This window comes from Dromiciops gliroides, chromosome 3 (genome assembly GCF_019393635.1).
Source record: "Dromiciops gliroides isolate mDroGli1 chromosome 3, mDroGli1.pri, whole genome shotgun sequence".
NCBI classification, from domain to species: Eukaryota; Metazoa; Chordata; class Mammalia; order Microbiotheria; family Microbiotheriidae; genus Dromiciops; species Dromiciops gliroides.
The window spans coordinates 434,499,434-434,523,101 of NC_057863.1; the positions used below are offsets into that span (position 1 = coordinate 434,499,434).

General features: G+C 38.4%; 1 protein-coding gene across 8 annotated transcripts in view; it reads right to left on the reverse strand.

Moving 5' to 3' along the window:
• Positions 1-23,668, reverse strand: part of OSBPL6 (oxysterol binding protein like 6) — a 273,481-nt gene that overhangs the window by 104,357 nt on the left and 145,456 nt on the right. For all 8 annotated transcript variants that reach the window (XM_043992204.1, XM_043992203.1, XM_043992206.1 and 5 more), the window contains one exon: positions 13,297-13,554. In XM_043992204.1, coding sequence (XP_043848139.1) covers positions 13,297-13,398 — 102 coding nt within the window. In that variant the 5' untranslated portion in view covers positions 13,399-13,554. The remainder of the gene's footprint in view (positions 1-13,296; positions 13,555-23,668) is intronic.

The following is a 23,668-nucleotide window of genomic DNA, read 5'->3' on the forward strand; positions in this document are numbered from 1 at the left end:
AATCTATATCAAATTGTTTGCCTTCTCAAGGAGGGGGAAGGGGAAAGAAGGCGAGAATTTGGAACTCAAAATTTGTTTAAAAACACAAATGTTAAAAATTGTTTCTATATGAATTTGGGAAAATGAAATATTATTCAAATTTTTAAAAAAACCCTTAAAAAGTAAAGTCATCTAAGGCAGAACAATTCCTTTTGTCATGTAGACCTAACTACTAAGTTTCGTTAATATGGAGAAAGTAGAAAATCCCATAAAAGGTAGTTGAAAGAAGTCTATGTGGCATGGTCCTCCCCTGACTTTACAGGATTATGATGAATCTAACAGATATTTACCGAAATTTAATCTGATCTCTTGAAAACTCTTCACAGTAAGAAATATCCCTTGAGTCCACTTGCAACATACAATGTCTTAGGATGTTAGGGTTTCCAGAGACTTTGAAGATCCTTGGTCTCATCTTTTCAGTTTACAGAGAAGGAAATTGAGCACAAGAAATAACTGGCTTGCCTAAGGTCAAACAATTAATCAGTGACAGGGCCAGGATCAGGACTAGACCAGGGAGGTCTCCTAACTCTTTAGACCTCAGATCATGTCACATGACGCATACGACTACCATCTAGGGTTGACTTTAGTGGTTTAAGACAAATGAAAGACAACTTTTCAACTTTTATGGCAGTTTGGAATATAGGAACATAATAAGTCTCAGATATAACTGATGAATCTGCAGCTTATTTTCCATTATCAGCACTTAAAGCTTCACTTATCTGAAACCAAAGCCATTTGTGATGGCCATGTATATGACGCTGCTTAAACGAGTGACAAATGGAAGGACCCATGACTAAAGATCCCAATTCAACAGAAAGGATTCTGCCAAGTTCAGGTTAATTCAGTATATGAGGGTAACAGCAGTGTCAAAGAGAATGCTAATGTTAATTTGTAATTGCCAAAAGATGCCTAGGAAAAAAATGTCTGAATTTAAGCACAATATCTTTTTAGCAAACAACAGAGTTAGAAGACATCAAGATGGATAGATATGCCACACTTTATGCATGTTGTGGTTAATGAACATCAGTGGGTTAAAATCAAGATCAACCTTCCCTGGAGGCAACCCCTGCCTGCAAGGTAAGTAAGAGAGAGAGAGAGAGAGAAAGAGTAGGCTGGGGCAGCTAGGTGGTACAGTGGATAAAGCACTGGCCCTGGATTCAGGAGGACCTGAGTTCAAATCCAGCCTCGGACAGTTAAGAATGCCTTAAATACCTTTAATTTCTGCTCCTAAAATGAGTGATTTCTGGGTGTTTCAGTTTATATTAAAAATTAAATGGCTCCTCCAATTATTCTTGGGCATTAGCTGACATATGTTAATCAAGAACTGCCCTTTTACAGTAGCATGAACAGGCAGAGTAAGCTTCCATTATTTGATATTAAAATAAGTAAAATGCCAATTTTAAGGGGGAAAGACAGCACCTCCTGACCCAAGGAAGCAAAGTTTGGTTTAATACTGTCCATCCATCCATTCATTCTTTCATTTATTCGTTGAACAAGTCTTTATTAAATGTTTCCTGGGTGCCAATCACTGTGCTAAGTGTAACGAATACCTAGGACAAAATCAAAGCAGTTGCTGCCTTCAAGGAGTGTACATTCTATTGGGCGGGGGAGGTACAACATGTACACAAATAAATAAATGTGAGGTAATTTGGAGTGTGGAGGGCACTAGCAACTGTACGAAGAAGAAAAGTCTCATGGAGTCAGTGGTTCTTCCAATGAGCTTTAATAGGAGCTATGGAAAATAAGATGCTCAGTTAAGGGAGGCATACATTTGAGTCATGGGGATAAAAGCACCTGAACTTGGTCTCGGTCTAGGATTACGGTTGTAAATTATTCACAAGGGTTTAAAATACACAGTAAACACAGAAATTCAGAGTGGCTGGTGTCTAACTGGTATGAAAAGCAAGAATTCTGATTTACTTTAACTGAATGGAGTGAGAGAAGTCTACTTAGCAAGATGGTGTTAAAAGTTCAAAATTCAGCAGTAGAGGGAGTGAAACAAAAATGAGAAAATAAAATTTTCAACAACACCTTGGAAATGTTATCTTAAGAAGCCAGTATAAGGGAGGATGTCTGAGATTACTTCTCTACAACTATTAAAATACTTAACATCTTTCCCTTAATCATTTAATATGTTTACTAATTTTAAAGCCTGCTTGAGGACAAATTTTTTTTAAAGCTATATTAGACACAACAGGAAAATTAAAAAGTGGATGCAACTACTGTTTAAGGCGAAAAGAACAATAATAAGAAATGTGGGAGGAGTAGCACCTCTTTTATATAGGCTGTGCTATTCCTTTTAAGGTGGTAGGGAGGCCATTTGGCTTCCCTGCTGACTGAAGTATAAAAGGCCCAGTCTATGGGGAGCTGGTGGCCAAGGTTTTATCAGAATTCTCATTATCTTGTCAAGATTCTTCTGACCTACAGGAGCATGGATAATTGCTGTAGTGAATGGATGATGAATTCGGAAATGAAGGGGAGTATCTGCTTTACTGAATTACTGTCCTTTTTTTTTAACCTTAGGAATTTTAGCCTTTTTACACTTCATTATTAGTAGTATATTTTATTGCATTTTACAATCCACAAGTGTCTTATGAATTCCAAACCCTAGCCTGAATCACTAGTCTAGCCTTGGCTGAACCTAGTTCAGAATAATAACAGAAAGAAAACAGAACTACTCAATTTGCATCTGTTTGCTAGAGCAAAAATTAGAGAACCTCAAGAGTTAAAAAGGACCAACTGATGTCAGGATAAGACCCCTTCTCTCTGTAGCCTAATTACAAAAGTGATGATAGCATTTATAGTGCCTATGATGTGCCTGGTACTGTATTAAGGGCTTTGCAAGTCTATTATCTCATTCATTAAAAATGAATTTAGGGGCAGCTAGGTGGTGCAGTGGATAAAGCACCGGCTCTGGAGTCAGGAGTACCTGAGTTCAAATCCAGCCTCAGACACTTAACACTTACTAGCTGTGTGACCCTGGGCAAGTCACTTAACCCCAATTGCCTCACTAAAAATAAAAAAAAAATTTTTAAATGAATTTAAATAAGGAACACCGATTCTGGAGTCAGAGATCTTGTGTTCAGGTGTTGCCTCTGATGATTACACTGTGTAATCTAGGGAAAAATTCTTCGGACCTCAGTTTTTTAATCTGTAAAATGAGAGAGTTGGACTAGATGATCTCTAAGGTCTCGTTCTGTACCTATGATCTTATACCTCCCCCAAGTCTTCTCTTCTCCAGACCAAACACCCCAAATTCCTTCAATTCCCTTCTCATCTTTGGATGAAAAGAAAATCAAATACGAGTAAGTAGATAAGAGAGGATATAGCAAGTCACTTAAACCTCCTAGCCTTAGTTTGCTCATCTATAAAATGAGCTGGAGAAGGAAATGGCAAAACATTCCAGTATCTTTGCCAAGAAAACCTCAAATGGGGTCATGAAGAGTTGGACACAACTGAAAACCAACTGAACAATGACAAAAATGCTCCTGGAGTAATTGAAGCCTCAGAGTTGACACAGGTGAGGAAGGAAGCTGGTTCCTCTGGCTTCTGTATATAAAGGTTTAAGTTTGGTTTCCAACAATACAACAAACATTTATTAAGCCCTTGCTTTCTGCAAAGCACAAAGTTAGGCTGGCGGTGGGGGTGGTGGGGGAAGATAACAAAGCGGACTTTGGGGGCTATCTTGTTTTTTAATGATAACTATATTCATAATTATATGCACTTTATTTAATACCTTAAAAAGCATTCTTCTGGAAGGCAGCTAGGTGGCGCAGTGGATGGAACCCCGGCCCTGGATTCAGGAGGACCTGAGTTCAAATCCAGCCTCAGACACTTGATACTTACTAGCTGTGTGACCCTGGGAAAGTCACTTAACCCCCATTGCCCTGACAGAAAGAAAGAAAGAAAGAAAGAAAGAAAGAAAGAAAGAAAGAAAGAAAGAAAGAAAGAAAGAAAGAAAGATATTCTTCTGAGAAGGAATTCATAGGTATCACCACTCTTCTGCCAAAGGGATCCATGACATATACACACCCCAAAAGACCCTTTATATAGATTTAACTACTTATTTCATAATTACTCTGAGAAATGGGAAGTAGAAATATTAATTTCATTAAAGAGATGAAAAATCTGTGGTTCAGTAAGGTTAGTATCTTGTACATAGTCACAGGACCATTAAGTCAGACCTTAATCAGAAGATCCTATTTTGGTTTTAAATTCACACTTTTAAAAGAAAGGAGAAAATGCAGATGATTCAGGGAAGAGGAGAGGGTACCATGAGAAGTTAAAAGCAATGATTAAGTTGCCTTATATATTATCACTTGGTTGAAGGACAAGAATGCTTGAGGGTTGATATGTAGATACCATAGCCTCTTTGGGCCTTAGCTTCCCTACCTGCAAATAGAGCAGTGGGTAAGATGATCTCTAAGGTTTATAGTCTCTGAGTTTAAAGAGAAGTTGTACAAATGAATGATCGTTTGTCCACTACAACCTACCTACCCTAAGACTATTCTATCCCAATCTTGACCAATAACCAAGTTGTCTTGGACTGACAGCATGAGGATTATCTGACCTAGCATCTCTTCCAAACCACCTGTCTTTTATTTCCTCAGGGAGAATTATGCCTGAGATTACTTTTTTTGCTGTTCACAGTTCAGTTAATATCAACCTCCAGCAATTTTTCTCACAAATGTGCATATCTTCTTTCATCCCTTCAACACTGTTTTTTGTTTTGTTTTGTTTTTTAATTTTGCAGTTCCAGGGGCAGCTAGGTGGCGCAGTGGATAGAGCACCGGCTCTGGATTCAGGAGGACCTGAGTTCAAATCTGGATCAGACATTTGACACTTACTGGCTGCGTGATCCTGGGCAAGTCACTTAACCCCAATTGCCTCACCCCCCAAAAAAAAAAATTTGCAGTTCAATCAGGATTTTTCCCCCTCCATTTCTTTATTCCAGTTTTGATTTGGCGGGTGTGTGTGTGTGTGTGTGACCCTAATCATAGCTAATAAGTATTAGAATAGTGCTATAGATTTACCAGTATCAAGGAAAATGAAAGCTCTAATTTTTTAGTGAAAATAGATAAAGATGCAATGATAGTTGGGGGCAGCTAGGTGGCGCAGTAGATAGAGCACTGGCCCTGGATTCAGGAGAACCTGAGTTCAAATCCAACTTCAGGCACTTAACACTTACTAGCTGTGTGACCCTGGGCAAGTTGTTTAATCCCAACTGCCTCACACAAAAAAAAATGGCTTAGCACAGCACCTGGCACATAGTAGGCAATCAAATTATTGTTGTTATTATTATTATTTTTGTGGGGCAATGAGGGTTAAGTGACTTGCCCAGGGTCACACAGTTAGTTAAATATCAATTGTCTAAGGCCAGATTTGAACTCAGGTCCTCCTGAATCCAAGGCAGGTACTTTATCCACTGTGCCACTTAGCTGCCCCTATTAATAATAATAATAATAATTATTATTATTATTAATCTTTAAAACCTCTTTCTTATTGAATTGTTTTTCTTTTTTCTTCTCAACCAATATGGCAACATCATTTTACATAATTCTTCATTGCAAATCTATAGTATGTTCAGCTCTATCATGCCTTAAGAGGCTAGTTTGTAAACTTGATAGGGATCTGTTACCTTATTGTAACATTGTTTCTCTAAGAAAATGTGTTATGAATTTCAGATATTATTAAAAAAAATTGTCAAATGATTCATTTGTAATCTGGGAATAGAGATTCGCCTGTAATGTAATATTAACAATCTCCCTGCCAATTCTAAGAACTATATTCTGCTAACCAAATCAAAGTCCTTTTCCCCTAACCAGTCACTTGCAATAGGCACCAGATTATCCTATCACTAGGCTAATATTTAATCTGACTCTAACATGGCATTGGGTGTTTGTAAAATGAGAGGGAAAGAGACAAAAGTATCCAAGAATTGTTACAACCCTGACTTTTTAAAAGTGAGATGGGCCTTTTAAACCTGCTGTACATTAAACATTATACATACTTTATAACGGACTTGAAGACTATAACCCTTTTTTTTCATTTCAATGTTATGTCTCTATGGCTTAAAAAATGTTTTAAAAATAAGCACTTGTTAGGGTATGGTTCCTCCCCTTCTCATCTGTATTGTCCAAACACAAATAGAAAAATAAAGGGATAGCTAATTCACTGTGAAGTTAAAAGTAGATAGGTGGCACACTGGATAGATTATTGGACTTGGAGTCAGGAATACCTGATTTCAAATCTAGCCTCAGATACTTCCTAGCTGTGTGACCCTGAGCAAGTCATTTAACCTCTGTCTGTCTCAGTTTTCTTATCTGGAAAAAAGGGCTAATAATATTATCTACCTGTTTTGAAGGTAAAATGAGATTTAATTTGTAATACACTTTGTAAACATTAAAATATGATAGCAATACTAGCTATTATTATCAACATCATTATCATTAATACTTTTCTTAAAATTGGGAACTTGTCCTCAATAGTATTAAATTGAAAGGATCTGGGACTTTTTTTAATTCAACACTTTGGAGGGTTGCCTTGGCAAATGAAGATATTCTGACCCTTCCATGACATTGGTTTTAGAAATTTAACTGATTTAGAAATGGGAGTTGATCCACTATCCTATGAAAATGAAAAGTTGGCTCCATAGAACTGAAGAGTTCATTTAATACTACCCCACACTCTCAGATATAGGGGGATACTTTTCTATAGCATTCTCTTTGCCTTCCCCATCTTCCAGGTCAAGAAAAAAGGATTCTCAGAACCAGGTATAATCTTCCTATGAATATCGGGGGCCAAAGCCAAGAGCAATGAAGAAACAGTAAGGCTTATTGCTTTCTTATCTATTAAATGGAGATCATAAAGCTGACCTATCTTACTAATGAGTATGAATATTACCAATGATGATTAATGATGTGAAAAGCTTATCCAGCAACTCCTAAAAATGCCTCATTCTGGCTTTCCAAATGTTCTGCCAACAGAATGCAACATCAGATAACATTAAGCTAGGAAGGGTTTTTTTTTTTCATGCAAATATAGGAAAAGACTTTGTGCCTGTGGGAGGAGCAGTATAGCTCATTTTGAAGTTTCTCATTATCAAAAGGCTGGTCATTAAATTTACATGTACACATGAAATATTGGGGGACTGCTGTCTATATTTGTGAAGAAATAATTTACTAACAGGGCAGCTAGGTAGAGCTGGTAGTGGGCTTGGGATGAGAAAGATTCATCTTCCTGAGTTCAAATCTTGCCTCAGACACTCACTAGCTGTGTGACCCTAAGTAAGCCACTTCACCCTGTTTGCCTCAGTTTCCTCATCTGTAAAATGAGCAGGAGAAGAAAATGGCAAACCACTCCAGTATCCATAGAAGAAAACCCTAAATGGGGTCACAAAGAGTTGGACATGATGAAAAATGATTGCACAAAAACCCCTAACCACCCTAATTCTGAACCCTAACATCCTCTAATCCTATCACTTAAATAATAAAAGCCAGCAATTATATAACCTTTTTACAATTTGTAAAGTGCTTTACATGTGCAGCTTATTTTGATACTCACAAAACCCGTATTTTACTAATAAGGAAACTGAGGCAAAAAAGAGGTCAAATGACTTGTCTGGGTCACAGAATTAGTAAGGATCTGAGACAGGATTCAAACTCAGATTGTCTTGACTCCAAGTCCAGAATTCTATACATGCCACCTAGCTTCCCTGGATTCAGGAGTACCTGAGTTCAAATCCGACCTCAGATACTTAACACTTACTAGCTGTGTGACCCTGGGCAAGTCACCCAATTGCCCTGCAAAAAACCAAACCAAAACAAAAAACAACAAAAAAACAACAAAAAACAAAAAATAAATAAATTAGGGGACTATTCATTGATGACATTATAGGTCTTTTAGAAAAAAACAAACAAACCTGAATCTTTCTCCTAAGGCCTCTGAGATGTTGCCAATTCTCCAACCCAACTGCTTTCTTTTCTTTTGTTTAGGCTGGCCTCTCCTCTTCCTTATGCTTAAAGATGGTTATTCCCTAAGGTTTTGTCTTTGCTACTTTGTGCTTTTTGTCCCCAGCCTTTCTTCCTTAAAGACCTTATCCACTGTTATTGATTTTACCTCTCAGCTCAATATGACTCCCAAATCTGAACTCCTGAACTCAAGCCCCCAATCTTAAATGATTTGATGGACACTTACATAAATTCAGCATCTCTGAAATTGAAAGCTTAATTTTCCACAATGAACAAGCTCCCCTTCCTTCCTTGTCTATGTGTATTATTGATACCACTATTATCCCTACTAACCTTTAAACCTAAGTTACTCTTCACAACTCTTCCTACTTCCTACTCCCTGATCATGAATCAGGCACTAAGTCCCCTCGTTTTCATTCCCACTGACTTCCTCTTCCTCAGTATCTTAAAGTCTCATCGAAACTAGTTGAAAACATTTACTTCTCTATTTTTTCACAAATATAAGCCAATCCTAACTAAAGGTTGCCCCCCCCCCAAGAGAAACACACACATAGGCACGCCTGTGTATGTACAGGTAGGTGATTGTGTATATGAATATGTGTATTTCCAGATTTACCTCACAGGGTTATCGTGAAGCTCAAATGAGATAATGCATGTAAAAACCATTGCAAGATTTAAAGTGTGATATAAATTTAGTTACTAAGTAATTCACTTAACCTCTATATGTATTGCTTCAACAAAAATATGGGCCAATTCTTTTGATAAACATGCAATGAGACCTGGTTATTATCTGTAATAGGCTGGCAATTCCAACGCTAAAAATCTCATAGAGAGACAAGGAATTTAATATTCAGGACTTTGGTCTCATATATTCACTGACCAGCTATTATGCTTTCCCATTTCATGGCCTATCACTGAAAAGTCCACTACTCCATGAGCAGAATTCATTGAGAACTTTCAGTTGTGTATTAACATTGAAATCACATGGCCACAACATGACAGCTTCTCAGATATGTCCTTGCCAAAAGGACTTGAGCCAAGATGTTGCCAAAATCCAATGGAAGAGTACCCAATATGCCACAAGAATTGCCACAGTCAACATTTTCACTTTTCATCTCTTGGCAAGAGATTATAAACTATGGTGGCACCTAGGATAGTTTCAGTAATAAGGTTTGTTTATTGCTTTGTTGAGGAATAGTCTAAGCAGATGTCTACTCAGCCTCTTCCTTTCCTATTTGAAATTTCAACAAGTATGTTTCTTGTAGATGATGAGTAATAGTTGATTTTATAGGAAAAGTCTCATTTGTAAGCTGTCAGTAAAAAAAAGAAAAAAGACAATTTTGGATTTGAATTAAATGCAAATGATAATTGCTAATGTATTCAAGTTGGCAAATACTAAATAGAGCACATCCTGGAAAACAATTTCTCAATCTCTTCAATTGCAAAAAAAAAAAAAAAGTGAAATAGGAAGGGCCCTGGATCCCTATTTTTTTCATTAACATCTTTCATTACTTGGGACATATGAAATAGTGTCAGGAAGAACAACAGTAAAATGCCATGCATCCGGAAAAAAAAATGTCTATAACAGAAATGGAATAGAACATTGTACACTCCAAATCCAGAAAAAAAAAAAAGAACTGTTGAATCTAGATGCAGATCAAACCATACTATTTCTATTGTTTCTGTTGTTGTTTTTCTTTTTTGAGGTTTTTCCTTTTTGCTCTGATTCTTTTCTCATTACATGACTAATGCAGAAATATGTTTAATGTTACTGTACATATATAACCTATATCGGATTACTTGCTGTCTTGGGGAGAGGGGAGGGAGGGGAAGGATGGAAAAAATTTGAAACTAGAAATCTTATAAAAATAAATGTTGAAAATTATCTCTAAATGTAACTGGAAAATAATAAAATATTTATATGGGGAAAAATTACCAAATGTAAAAAATAAATAAATAAAAATAAAACCTGACTAATCAACATGTCTTCTGACTTTGGGACAGTAATCAAAAGAAAAATATTTACTGAGATTTTGTTGCAACTGAGGCACTGTGCTGGTGAAAATACACAGAATCATGTGGCATGATCTCTGTCTTCAAAGAGTTTATAATCTAGCTGGGCAGGGAAAACATACTATGAGAAGTAGTAGATGGAATTGCTGTGCTCAGAATCAGGAAGACTTAGGGTCAAATCCCCTGTCTGACACTTGCTACCTGTGTGACCCTGGGTAAGTAGCTTAACCTCTCTGAGCCTCATCTGTAAAACAGCAATAACACCTGTAATAACAGTCTCACAGGGCTATCTATGGTGAGATTCAAATAAAACAATAATAACATCTGTACTTTGCAAACTTTAAGGTGCCATATAAATGCTGATTTATTATTATTATTATTAATTATTTTACCTATTATTTATCTATATTTTGACCTGTTTAAAGTTTGATAATAGGTTAAGATCTTTCAGCCCCATGATTTCTAATCATTAACTTTACAACACAAAGTCACATGGTAGAGAGGCAGCTTGGTGTAGTGGCTACAGAGCCAGCCCCAATGACGAAAAGATGAATTTTTGGGTCCTCCTTTGACATGCACTGGCTTGGTGACACTGGGCAAGTCACTTCATCCCTCAGTGTTCTCTCTAGGCAATCTTCATAAGACTAGCACAGTTGCAGAGAAAACACTAAACTGCATTGGCAAAAGGAATTTTCTCACCTGCAACTTCCCCCTGGCAATGAATTCAAAGGTCTAGTCCCTATGCTGATCTCTAAAACTAATATTATGGAGTGTCTTATGTTATCAGTTATCTCTTTTATTTATTTAGTTTTTTTGTGCAGGCAGTGAATGGATCAATATAGTCAGGCAATGTTAGCAAAGACTTCCTTGACAGACAGGTAGGAATTAAGTGTTGAGGAGAAAATAGAGCATTTCAGGCAAGGGAAGAACAATTAGTGAAAACAAAAAGACTAGGTATAAGGTATTCTTCAGTGAAGAAAGCAGAGGAGATTAATGTTATATAAGGATGGACAGTTTGGGATAGACTGTAAGAAGACTTTGAATACCAAGCTAATAAACATGGACTTTATTCTCTGGGTTAGAAGGAACTATTTAAGTCTATTAAGCAAAGGGCTGAAAGGAGAAAAACCATAATTTAGAAAGATTAATTAGTTGTTGACATAGACAAAAATAGAGTGGAAGACAGAACTAATAACAGACTTCTATCAGAATGCCTTGCAGATTTGGGGCAGGAATCAATCAATAAACCATTATAATTTCTTTCTAGTTCTTTCCTTCCTATTTCTCTTTTCCTTGTTAGGTGCCACAGACAGAACTGGTGGGAAGGTGCAAGAAATGGGGAGTAACAGTGATGTAAAAAAATAAAGGTGCAAATATATAACATTAAAACAAAAGCAAAAAAGTAATGAATGACAGAGGTTATTGTATTGACCCATTAATAATTTTCATCTGCCGTATCTCTCCAGAGTTTCCTTGATCCCTCTTCTTTCACAGCTACTGAGGGGATATGTTGGCTTTAACACCAAAGCTCTCATCTTATTTTATTTCCCAAAACATACAGTCCCTTCACATAGGGAGATGGAGAGCTACAGCAAAAAAGAATATGAAAATAAATGGCCAGAAGGAAGATGAGGTTAATTCACAGTCCAGCAATGTGAAGGACTGAATATATTGAAGTTTTCTTTATATTTTGTTTTCGTAAAGTTAACAGTACCATTCCTTTACTTTGAATTCACATAAGCAAAGCAATAAACAAATCCAAGCATTTGTCATAATATATTTAGTGTATTTTGCATCTGTCTTTGGTAAACAGAATTTTATTTTATTTTATTTTATTTTTTAGTGTGGCAATGAAGGTTAAGTGACTTGCCCAGAGTCACACAGTTAGTAAATGTCAGGTGTCTGAGGCTGAATTTGAACTCAGGTCCTCCTGAATCCAGGGCCAGTGCTTTACCCACTGTGCCACCTAGCTGCCCCTGGTAAACAGAATTTAGCTGTCCCTTTAGTACCATACAACAGAATTCAATAATGGTAAAGCATCAAAGTCCAGCTCAAGAGAGCAAGAGACATCATTATTGGCATCAAAGTCACTAGTCTGATCTTTCAGTGAGCAGTTAATGGAACTCTCCATGGTTCTGTTCAGATTACAAAAGGAATTGGGAGTTACCTGGGTCCTAGCATTCCAAATGTGATATATCATTGCTGGTGTGTGTGTGTGTGTGTGTGTGTGTGTGTATTTCCATTATGGTAGTATGGGCTGCTGAAAATTTCTGCTCTCTAGGAGGCTTCTTGGATGATCCAAACTTGGCTATACCAAGATAAAAATTCAGACCGTGGGTTGTCTGTTAATGATGACTGCCTTAGAAAGCAGTGGATTGAGGGGCAGTTAGGTGGCGCAGTGGATAGAGAACTGGCTCTGGAGTCAGTAGGACCTGAGTTGACTAGTAATATTCCTGGGGCAAAAGGCCACACATTCTGCTAAAATGGCTTCCATATGCATACCAGTAAAGTAGTCCTATGAATAAAAAATGTTGTGCAACTGGGATAATGAGCTTTTCCTCCTAGGACCGAGCAATGTCAGCCAACTGGCTGAATCTTCACTAATTTTATCTTAAGTTTGGCTGCTTTCAATTCCTAATACAACACTTAGACTCTTATTTTAATTTGGGAACTTTTACTATCACTAAGTCCAATCAAATATTAAACAGAAGTCAGTATGTTCCTTTCTAGTATCGAAAATCGTTCACTCTTCCTTCTACAAGTGAAGAAAATTATAACAATACTATAAAGATTTCTGGTTCTGCCCCTTCTATAACCTTCAGATGCCCAGTGTTTGATACATATATCATGGCTTCTACCACTTCCACATCACTATCCATCTCCTTCCTGTAGCCTAGGTTTTGAAAGAAGAGGAAAAAACACTTGAGGAGAGGTAAATGTAGTGAATCTTTGTCACCTATGCCATAGTCAGGGGGCACCTAAGAAAAACAATGAGTTTTCCTCTAGAATGTCAACAGTAGCTATAGGAATAAAGATAAAGAAAGAAGTTATTTGAGCAAAAGAATTATGAAGCACATGGTCCAAAAACAGAGAAACAGAAAGCAGCAAGGGAAATGCAGACAAATGATGTGCTTTTCCAGAATTCACCTGAGTCCACACAAAAAGTATCAAGTTTATCATATAGAAAATTAGCACTAAAGAAAGAAAGAAAGAAAAATCAGCACTATATTAGTATATATACAAAAACAAAAAGTGTTTCATACTGGCTTCTTACCTGCCTACTTTCCCTTTGGGAGGACGATGAAGAGGAGGCACTTCTATGGGTTGGAGTGGAGGTTCTGTGAGCAGGGGATATGCCCTTTTCCTCTGAACTCATGGTTGCAGTGAGAATCTAGTCCCAAGCACCAAAGACCATCCCAGTCTAGTCTCAATCTCACACGGGAGGAAAGTGGATAATTTTTCAGCCTTATTCCATTCCGAAATCAGGTTTGACTTAAAAGGTTGTGGTGAACTTCAAGAATGGCCAAATGACCTAAAAGTAAAAATAAAAAAATCCATGCATAGGTAAGTATATATGAGAGGCAAAGTTCAATTTCTTAAAATGGTATTAGGTAATCAATTAACAAGTATTTATTAAGTATATATTGTATTTGCTAGATTCATATTATGTCCTAAATTTTAAGATACTCGTGAGTTAGGAGATAAAATACAAAACAATGAAATCAATTCTATTCTTAAGGAGCTTATATTCTAATGGGGAGAAAACAAGCACATATAAAAAGTACACACAGCATAAATATACAGTTAATAAATACAAGTATATACAAAGTAATTAAATATTAGGTAGTTTGGGAAAGAGAACAGTAGCATTTGGGGGAACAGTAAAGGCTTCATGCAAAAAAGATGGTGCCTAAGCTGCATCTTAAAAGAGAGAGCAGAATTTTATAAAAGTGCCACATGTGAGGAATAAAGGGAAGACCAGTATGGCTAGATTAAAGAGTGTGGGAGGAAGAACAACACTAGATAAAGCTAGAAAAGTAAGTTGGGACCAGGTTATATAGGACTTTAAAAACAAAATAGGATTTCTATTTTATAAGGAGCAATAGCCGGCCATTGGAGTTGCTTGAGGGGAGTCACATGGATACATCTGCACTTAATAATAATAGCATTTATACAGCACCTACAATGTGCACTGTGCTAAGCCCTTTACAAATTTTACCTCATTTGATCCTCACAACAACCCTGGGAGGAAGGGGCTATTATGATTCCCATCTTACAACTGAAAAAACTGAGGTAAAGTGACTTTCCCAGAGACACACAGCTAATAAGTGTCTGATACTGAGTTTGAATTCACACCTTCTGATCTCTAGGCTCAATGCTCTATACACTATGCCACCTACCTGCCCCTGCTTAGGGAAAATTACCCTGCTTAGAATGAACTGGAGTGGTGAGCCACTTAAAGCATGGTGGCCAAATAGGTGTGAAGGATGAAAAGGAAAGATATGGCAACTGATTGAATATGTGGGATTAGGAAAGTGAAGATTCCAGGATAAACTGAAATTACAAACCTGAGACACTGGAAGGTTAATCATGCCTTTGGGAGAAATAGAATAGTCTAGAAATAGTCTAGAAGAGGAGAAAGTTTAGAGGGAAAGATAATTAGTTAGCTTTCAGAAATATGAGTTTAAGAATACTTTGGGATATAATAGTTTGAAGCCTCTAGTAGGAAATTGGTTAGGTGAGACTGAAGCTTGGGGGAGAAACCAGGACTGGATGTATAGATCTGGGAGGAATCTACATAGAGATACTTAAACCCACAGAATCTGATGAAGTTACCAGAAGAGAGAATATAGAGGGAGAAAAGAAGAGATCTTAGGCCTCAACAGTAGGGAACACTCACAGTTAGGGGGTGTGATATAGAAGATAAGTCAACAAAGGAGAGTGTTATAAAGTGTTAAAAAGAGGGTTCATAAAGGTAGGAGAGAAACTAGGAGAGGTTGAAGATACTAGAAAAAGGTAGGATGACTAAGGATCACTTTTCTTCTGGGGATATTGGATACCTTCTGTTGGGATATTGGAGTTATTTGTGTTTTCTATCACAGCATGAAAAGACCTTGTTTATTTTAAATTCTAATCTAAAGAAAGTTTGCCACCAGCTCCTTCTGATGATGATTTTGTTTCATTTGCCCATGGGATCATTCACTAAGTCACTAAGTCTCTGGCTGCACTGTAACTCATGTGACCTGGATGAATTCATGTCCCCACCTGGTTAATTTTGCCATACCACCTGGTCAAGCTGAATAGAAATGAGCAATATTTAAAGAGGAATGAATGAAAAGGGTAGGGTGTCTGTTTTCCTCAGAGATAGAGTACTACAGAATATGTACACCTAGGGTGATTTTAATACCAGCCCTCTAATAAACTCCTCATACGCCCCCACCCCCCACCCCCAGCAAGTACTGACATACTGGAATTCACCCACACTTTGACAGATGCGCTCTGCAATCTTTGGTAATTATAGGTGACTTCCTGAAGCATGGCCAATAGCTACTTCATCTTTCATTTGGTTTCACTGCAAGGGATATTCTCAGTGGAAATGCTAAAGTTAAAAGTCTGTGTACATGGTACACACTGACAAAGAGAAAGAGTATCATAACATGGCACAGACGTGTGCTTACGTGCCTAATAACATTTTAAAAATGAGAAATGCTTATTTAAAATAAAGCACCATAGCTATTTTTCCTCAAGCATGCAAATTCCCTCCTGATTATGGGATATCAATTTTTTTATTTAAAAACTACTCCAGGGGCAGCTAGATGGCGCAGTGGATAGAGCACTGGCCCTGGATTCAGGAGGACCTGGGTTCAAAGCCACCCTTAGACAATTGACACTTACTAGCTGTGTGACCCTGGGCAAGTCACTTAACCCCCACTGCCCCGCAAAAAGAAAAGAAAAGGAAGAGAAGAGAAGAGAAGAGAAGAGAAGAGAAGAGAAGAGAAGAGAAGAGAAGAGAAGAGAAGAGAAGAGAAGAGAAAAGGTGTTAAAGTAGTCATCTGTAAAAATCTTTGACCCCAAAACAGTGAAAAATTAAATGACTTTCAAATTTGACTTCATCTTATTTTTTTGCAATGAAATGACAAGACAAGCTTCTCAATCTCATTTCCATAACCATTCTTGAACAATCATGTACACTTGTTGATGCTGGGAAGGAAAGAAAATTGGTAGGAATGACTGGAAATCCAATCTTAGTTCTTAAAAAAAAAATAGAACTTTAAGAGAGGAAAAAATTACTAGCATCCAACATAGGCAAGTTATGGGGCATAGTAGGTAAGGCAGTGGGACCTCAGTTCAAATCTGGCCTTAGATACTTAACTAGTTGTTTAACACTGGACAAGTCACTTATCTTCTGTTTTCCTCAGTTTCCTCAACTGTAAAATGGAAGTCATAGTAGCACCTACCTCCCAAGGTTCTTGTGAGGATCAAAAGAAGCAATATTTGTAAAGTGAGTAGCACAGTGCCTTGCATATAGTGGTACTTAATCAATTCTTGTTACCTTCCCTTCACGCCTCTGGGCCATTACTCCAACCAGGAATGACCCAAATTCTTTGCATCACTTGTGAAAAGAATGAGATCACAGATCTAACAGAGAGGCAGTGGGAACTAAACCCCAAGTTCCATAGAAACAATGTCATCACTATTGTCAACATTCCTTACTTCAATCACTGTCTGCCCATTCAAATGCACCAACAGAAAAAGCAGTTATGACAGACATTTTCCACCTGTACTATAATATATAGCAAATCAAAGTTAAAAGGACCTAATGGTCTACCCTCTGCATATGAGAAATGAATATTTTCTCTTATATTTAATAACTAATTATTGTATTGGGATTAAGGTTTTCCCCTTTTTCTACTTCCTCATCCATCTCTCTTAGAGATCTAATCAGACAGTGAAAGAAATTCCAATTTTGGGCTAATGGATATATTCCTGCTCATCATGTTTGCTCATGAAGGTCTGGGAAAAGGTTGATTCTTCCTATTATAAAGACAGGTGATGGGGGCAGCTAGATGGTGCAGTGGATAAAGCACTGGCCCTGGATTCAGGAGGACCTGAGTTCAAATCCAGCCTCAGACACTTGACGCTAGCTGTGTGACCCTGGGCAAGTCACTTAACCCTCATCGCCCCACCAAAAAAAAAAAAATAGACGTTATAAAGACAGGTGATATGGAAATTGATGTCTCTTTGACCAGGATTTGAATGACATAAGTCATGTACCCTAATACCTTCATTTTAATATAGCCCACAGCTCCCATTGTGTTAACCAATCCAAGTTGATTTCCATCCCTCAGGAACACCTATTCTTTGAAGGGCATGGCATATAAACTGACCCCACCACCATCAGAAGTCTTTGGTCTAAGAGAGACAGACAAATGGCCATCCTTTTATTAAAATGTGCTGGCCTTTATTAATAAAATTATTAAATTACTCAGAAACTAAGTCTCTTGAGCCTTTTTAAATATCACATGGAAGAGTACCTTATCCACAAGGTCAAATATATAAAAGGATAAGCTTTAAAAGCAATAGCAGAGGTCAAATCCATGAATCTCTATTTGTATCAAGTCAAGATATCATTGGAATTGGGGCACGTAAGTGGCGAAGTGGATAGAGCACTGTCCCTGGAGTCAGGAGGACCTGAGTTCAAATTCGGCCTCAGACACTTGACAACAAGTCACTTAACCCCAATCGCCTCACCCCCCCCCCAAAAAAAGAAAAAAAGATATCATTGGAATTTATATCATGGTAGGAATGATGAAAAAAGAATGTCCAGGTACAAAAGAAAATATGTCACTCTCTTTTCTACTTGGACAAGAAATATTTGATCAAGGGACTACATTTTGCTATCCTAGAAGAAGGAAAAAGGAGCAATGGCTGGAAATTATAGATTTGCTTCAAAAGGGAATGAGTTTCTTCAGGAGGGAGTGTTTTCCCTCTCAATGGAGGCAAAGGATACTGCCCACTTTGTTGGAAGGAGGAAAAAGTACTATTCACTTTGGCAGATATTTAAGGATGAGGTTTGGCCAGATGGTTCCCAAGATCCATTCCAACTCAGAAATTCTCTTATTTTCCTGTGCCAGACAGTGAGAATTCTGTCTTGATAGAGAAGGTAATAAGTGTGTTATGATGAATGTATCGGTCACCTGAATTTGATGGAGCTGCCTTATTATCCAAAAGGATTTTATAAAACTCTGGATTAATGGGAGCAAAATGCCCTTTGACTGAAGTCCAAACTGAACCCAGATAGCTAGCAGATAAACCCCTATCTGATGATTTCTTTCCCCAGGATAGTAAGTCCCTATCTTGTAAAAATATCTGGGCATCTTTGTCCTTGCCAAACCCCTTTTTTTGGAATCATATAATCTTATCATAGTGTTTCCATTAAGTCAAACTATCAAATTGATTGGTAGATCCTACATTCTTGTTATAAATGAAATTGTTCAACTGATTTGCATTACATCTATTCTTGTTATAGTATTTGCTTTTGGGTGGATTTGTATCATGCTGATGAAACTGATATCACACTGTAACCAATGAGCAAAGAAACCTTATATACCCACAGAAAGAGGGAGTCTTTGAGTTCCTTCTTTAGAAGGGTCTCCCCATAATTCATGCCTACTTGTTCTTGGGACAAATACACTGGTATTCTCTTTTTTCCCTAGCAGTTCTCTGATAGGTTTTTTGTTTTGTTTTGTTTCATAGAAGGACAGGTATGGGAACAAACAAAATTTGACAAGTGGTATCAGTAGCTTTTTGGGAAATAGATGATATAGCTGTAGCAGAGGGCAAGAAGAAAAAGTTTAGAGGAATGAATTCAGCTGAGGGCAGCAACAGTGAGCTCAGGTAATTAGTGTCTTGGGTGTCAAGGGAAGGAAAACAAAGTTGTAGCTTAACTGCTACCAGGTGAAGTGATGGTTGATGGCAAGATGATGAGATGAGTTGATGTTCATAGAAAGTCAACTTCTTTAATAATGACAGTGGACTGAAGTTGAAGGAGTGTGGTATGGCAGAAAGACAGAGAAAAAAGGATAAAATGTAAAGGGGAGTATTAGGGGAGACAACATGAATATATCTAAACATGTACAAAAGAAATGCACATATATACACACAGGCAAAGTGATTGGGGAGTGATAGTAGTGGGTGGGGGGTGGGGGGATGGTTCACAAAAGGTCTCAAACTTGAGAATTGAAAGAAACTAGGAATTCTAAGAGGCACAGTTGAAAGGAGAGTACATCCCAGGTCCCAGGTAGGGAGGCCAGCCTATGCAAAGGCATAGAGATGGGAGAGGGAATCAGTCATGTGTGAAAGAACAGTAAAGATCATTTGGCTGGACTACTAGCCAAACTTCTAGCTGTGTACTGGGAACTAAACTAGAGCAGAGATCCAAGTGGATACACCTCAAATTGTGTTGCTGTGGCTACTAACAGGCCTTTTCAAGCCCAGAAGATACCATTCCCAGTTTCCCAGCCCAAGCTCCATTTCTAAGCTGCTTTTTTTTTTCCTTTTCAGACTTGGCTTTAACTTTGAATCATGAGCTATACCTGTATTCTGTAACCTTTAACCTCTGGACTGTGCCAGGCTCTACACTCCATTGCCTTAACTATGATTTCTGTCAATCTGGTTTAAACCCAATCTTGGACTCAGGACCTTGCCCATGTCCCAGAGTTCTTCCTTTACTCAGTGGACTCTAACCTCTGATTCACCTTCAGAGCTCTGCTGACCATTTATTTTTGGCCCATCTCCCAGTCTTAGCCTGGTTGGAGGCCACCCATGACCCAACACCAACAGAAGGTTGAATATGCTAATATGCCTGGCAGAAGCAAGCTATGTGTCATCTATAAGTTCATGGTGCCAGGGAATTAAGTTGTTTTAAAAAAAAAAAGGGATTTCTTTTTAGATGTGCTATTGGTTCAAAAAACTAAGATTTAACTGTTTTCTTTTTTGTTCGTTTGTTTGTTTTTTGTTTTGTTTTTGCCCAGGATCACACAGCTAGTAAGTGTCAAGTGTCTGAGGCCAAATTTGAACTCAGGTCCTCCTGAATCCAGGGCCAGTGCTTTATCCACTGTGCCACCTAGCTGTCCCACGATTTAACTGTTTTCAATAAACATTTATTAAGCGTCTACTATTTGCCAGGCATTGTACTATAGTTTGCTGACCCCTGAACTAGACTATCTGACCCTTCAACTGTTTTTGGATCCAATCTTCCACCCCTTGGAGGACCTCATTTATCCATTCCTTCTCCTTTTTTTTTTTTTTGAGGGCAGTTGGGGTTAAGTGACTTGCCCAGGGTCACACAGCTAGTAAGTGATAAGTGTCTGAATCCGGATTTGAACTCAGGTCCTCCTGACTCCAGGGCCGGTGCTCCATCCACTGCGCCACCTAGCTTCCCCTATCCATTCCTTCTCAAAGCATTTATTCTATACTGTGCTAGGTACTGAGAATACAAAGCAAAAGTGCTCCCTAAGAGTTTATATTCTATTGGACGGAACAGGCAGCCCCTAATCAGAAAGCTCCCCTATGGTGCCTCCTGCCCAGATTCTTTTTTGTTTTGTTTTGTTTTGGGTTTTTTTGCAGGCATTGGGGGTTAAGTGACTTGCCCAGGGTCACACAGCTAGTAAGTGTCAAGTGTCTAAGGCCGGATTTGAACTCAGGTCCTCCTGACTCCAGGGCCGGTGCTCCATCCACTGCGCCACCTAGCTTCCCCTATCCATTTCTTCTCAAAGCATTTATTCTATACTGTGCTAGGTACTGAGAATACAAAGGAAAAGTGCTCCCTAAGAGTTTATATTCTATTGGACGGAACAGGCAGCCCCTAATCAGAAAGCTCCCCTATGGTGCCTCCTGCCCAGATTCTTTTTTTTGTGTTTTGTTTTGTTTTGGGGGTTTTTTTGCAGGCATTGGGGGTTAAGTGACTTGCCCAGGGTCACACAGCTAGTAAGTGTCAAGTGTCTAAGGCCGGATTTGAACTCAGGTACTCCTGACTCCAGGGCCGGTGCTTTAACCACTGCACCATCTAGTTGCCCCTTCTGCCTATATTCTTTTGCTGAAATTCTTTGCTGTTTTTCTGCAGATCCAGCTGGAGTCTCAATGCTGGCTTCCCATACTGTCCTCTAGTCTAGCAGATGCTCTGGCCAAGAGGCCAAGCTAATAGACAACTATTGAAATCATGGGGAAAGGGCAGAGATGGGGGATTGCAAACTACACCAAACGACATAATAGGCATGCAATCGGAGCCGCTAGATGGCGCAGTGGTAAAGTACCAGCTCTGGATTCAGGAGGACCTGAGTTCAAATCCGTCTCAACCACTTCATTTAACTAGCTGTGTGACCATGGGCAAGTCATTTAATTCTCATTGTTCCCTACCCCCCCCCCAATATATATGTAATCTTAGTTTTCTAGCTTAGAATGATTAAATGGTATCTTCTGGATATACAAAGCAAGATCTTTTTCCGGCTGAGACCTAAATTCATTGTCTTGGTGTTAGGTAGAAAGTTTTCTCCAGGTACCTGAATGCCCAATGTAACCAGTGTGTCTTGGATTCTACCTGCAGAAAAGTTCCTTTTCTCAGAATTTTTAGTGAACAATTTGTGTAGCATGGGGAGTTACTGCTCTTTCATTTTCTTCTTGATGCAATTCCCGGAGCTTAACCTCCAGCTTCCAGCTCTGTTGATTTATTTCCAGTTTATCCTGTATTTAATTTGTATGGCATTGTTGGCTTGTGGTCTCATTAGACTGTGAGCCCCTTGAAGGCAGGAACTGTCTTTTCCCTTTCCTTATATCTCCAGCACAGAGCAGAATAAAATGCTTTTGGAATGAATGGATTGATGAAATGGTCCAAATTATGGTCCACAAAGCAGTTACAGACTTCAGGTTCAAGAATCAGATAATCTATTCCAGGCATCAGCAAACTATAGCACTGTGAGGTAAGAATGGTTTTTACATTTGAATATAAAACAACACTTTATTTAAAAGTGTAAAAGCCATTCTTAGATCCAAGACTAGAGGAAAGCAGGCAGCAGGCCAGAGTTAGCCTGCAGGCCATATAGTTTGCTGATCTCTGGACTGGTCAGTTGTTTTGGGTGGATACAGATTAGGAGGGTTTGAGGTGGGAGAGGAAGTTTCTCTTGAATCATTTTGATCTTCTCTTTGAAGATGCTCATCTCTTTCCTCTCACTTCAGTTATCTTTTCCTAACTGACCCTGAGTTGGTCAAATGAAATAGAGTGCAAACCAAAGGCCCTAAAATTGGGCTAATTCCTATATAAATTTGGCACACTAATGAAATTTCTACAGGCCTGGAAGTTCAAAACAAAACAAAACTGTCCTCAAAGGGCTTCTAATGAATGTACCATTAAATGTTATGATTACTATTTTGACTGCCACAAGGATCGCTTTTTTAAAAAAATTAATGGAAAAAGTGGAAAGGATTGCTACACACTGAAAAGACTAATATTTCAATGAATAGGAACAGTAATCCTTTTTCACAGCAGAGTTCACATTTGTTCCAACATAATGAAAAATAGGAATGTCCTGATATTTCTGCTGAATCACAGGTCAATCTAAACAAAATTATCCTTTGGGCAAATGAAAATGCAAGGGTTTTTAAAGCTCTTTAGTTGGCCCTGAGATTAAGCTATATTTAGTCTGGGCAAAGGGGAATAACAACCTGACACTGGATAGACCACTGTCTAATCCTTTTGTTAAGTCAAGATAGTCTAATAAGTGTAAGTACTATTCCCGAAGCCAAGCACGGTGCCAGAAAAGTGGAATGTAAGAACCGCCTCAGATCCGGATATGAAGTACTTTATATTCTAGTCCAAAATGGTTTTCACCAAGACGCTGCCACTTGAGCCAACAGTGTGGTGGTTTGTGATGTATTCAAATGCCCCCAAGGGATCAGGTTGAAACAACCAAACTCATTAAACTGCTCTCCATTTGGAAGCAAATTCTATCCAGGTTGCACCCTCAGCCAACACTTTCTTTTTTTTGAAAGGGTGTAACAACTAAAGCAGCCCCATCCACATGCAAGTGCCAACACCTTGGAACTGGTTCTCCTTAATAGCATTTAGAGGCCAAAACACCACGCAAGGGCAACGTTTCTTTGCAGCAAAATTGGGGGGAAATGTTAACCACATCAGTGGGAGTAGGAGAGCATTAGCAAAATGAGGGCACCACGGGGCATCTAGGTGGCGCAGTGGATAGAGCACCGGCCCTGGATTCAGGAGAATCTGAGTTCAAATCCAGCCTCAGACACTTAACACTTACTAGTTGTGTGACGCTGGGCAAGTCACTTAACCCCAATTGCCTCACCAAAAAAAAAAAAAAATTAGAAAAAAATGAGGGCACCACCTTCACCCTTCATTTTAGAAACCTAAAAGTGTAATTCAGGACACCAATCAATCAACCTACAAGCTTTTACTAAGCCCTAACAAAATGCCAGGAATAGTGTTGCTAAGCACTGAAGATACAAAGAAAAGTAAAATAGTCCCTTCCCTCAAGGACCCTATATCCTAATAACGGTGACAATGTCTCCCCTTAGCAACTAAGTGCTTAGAGAAACATTTGTTAATTGAAATCGACACGTGGACAAAT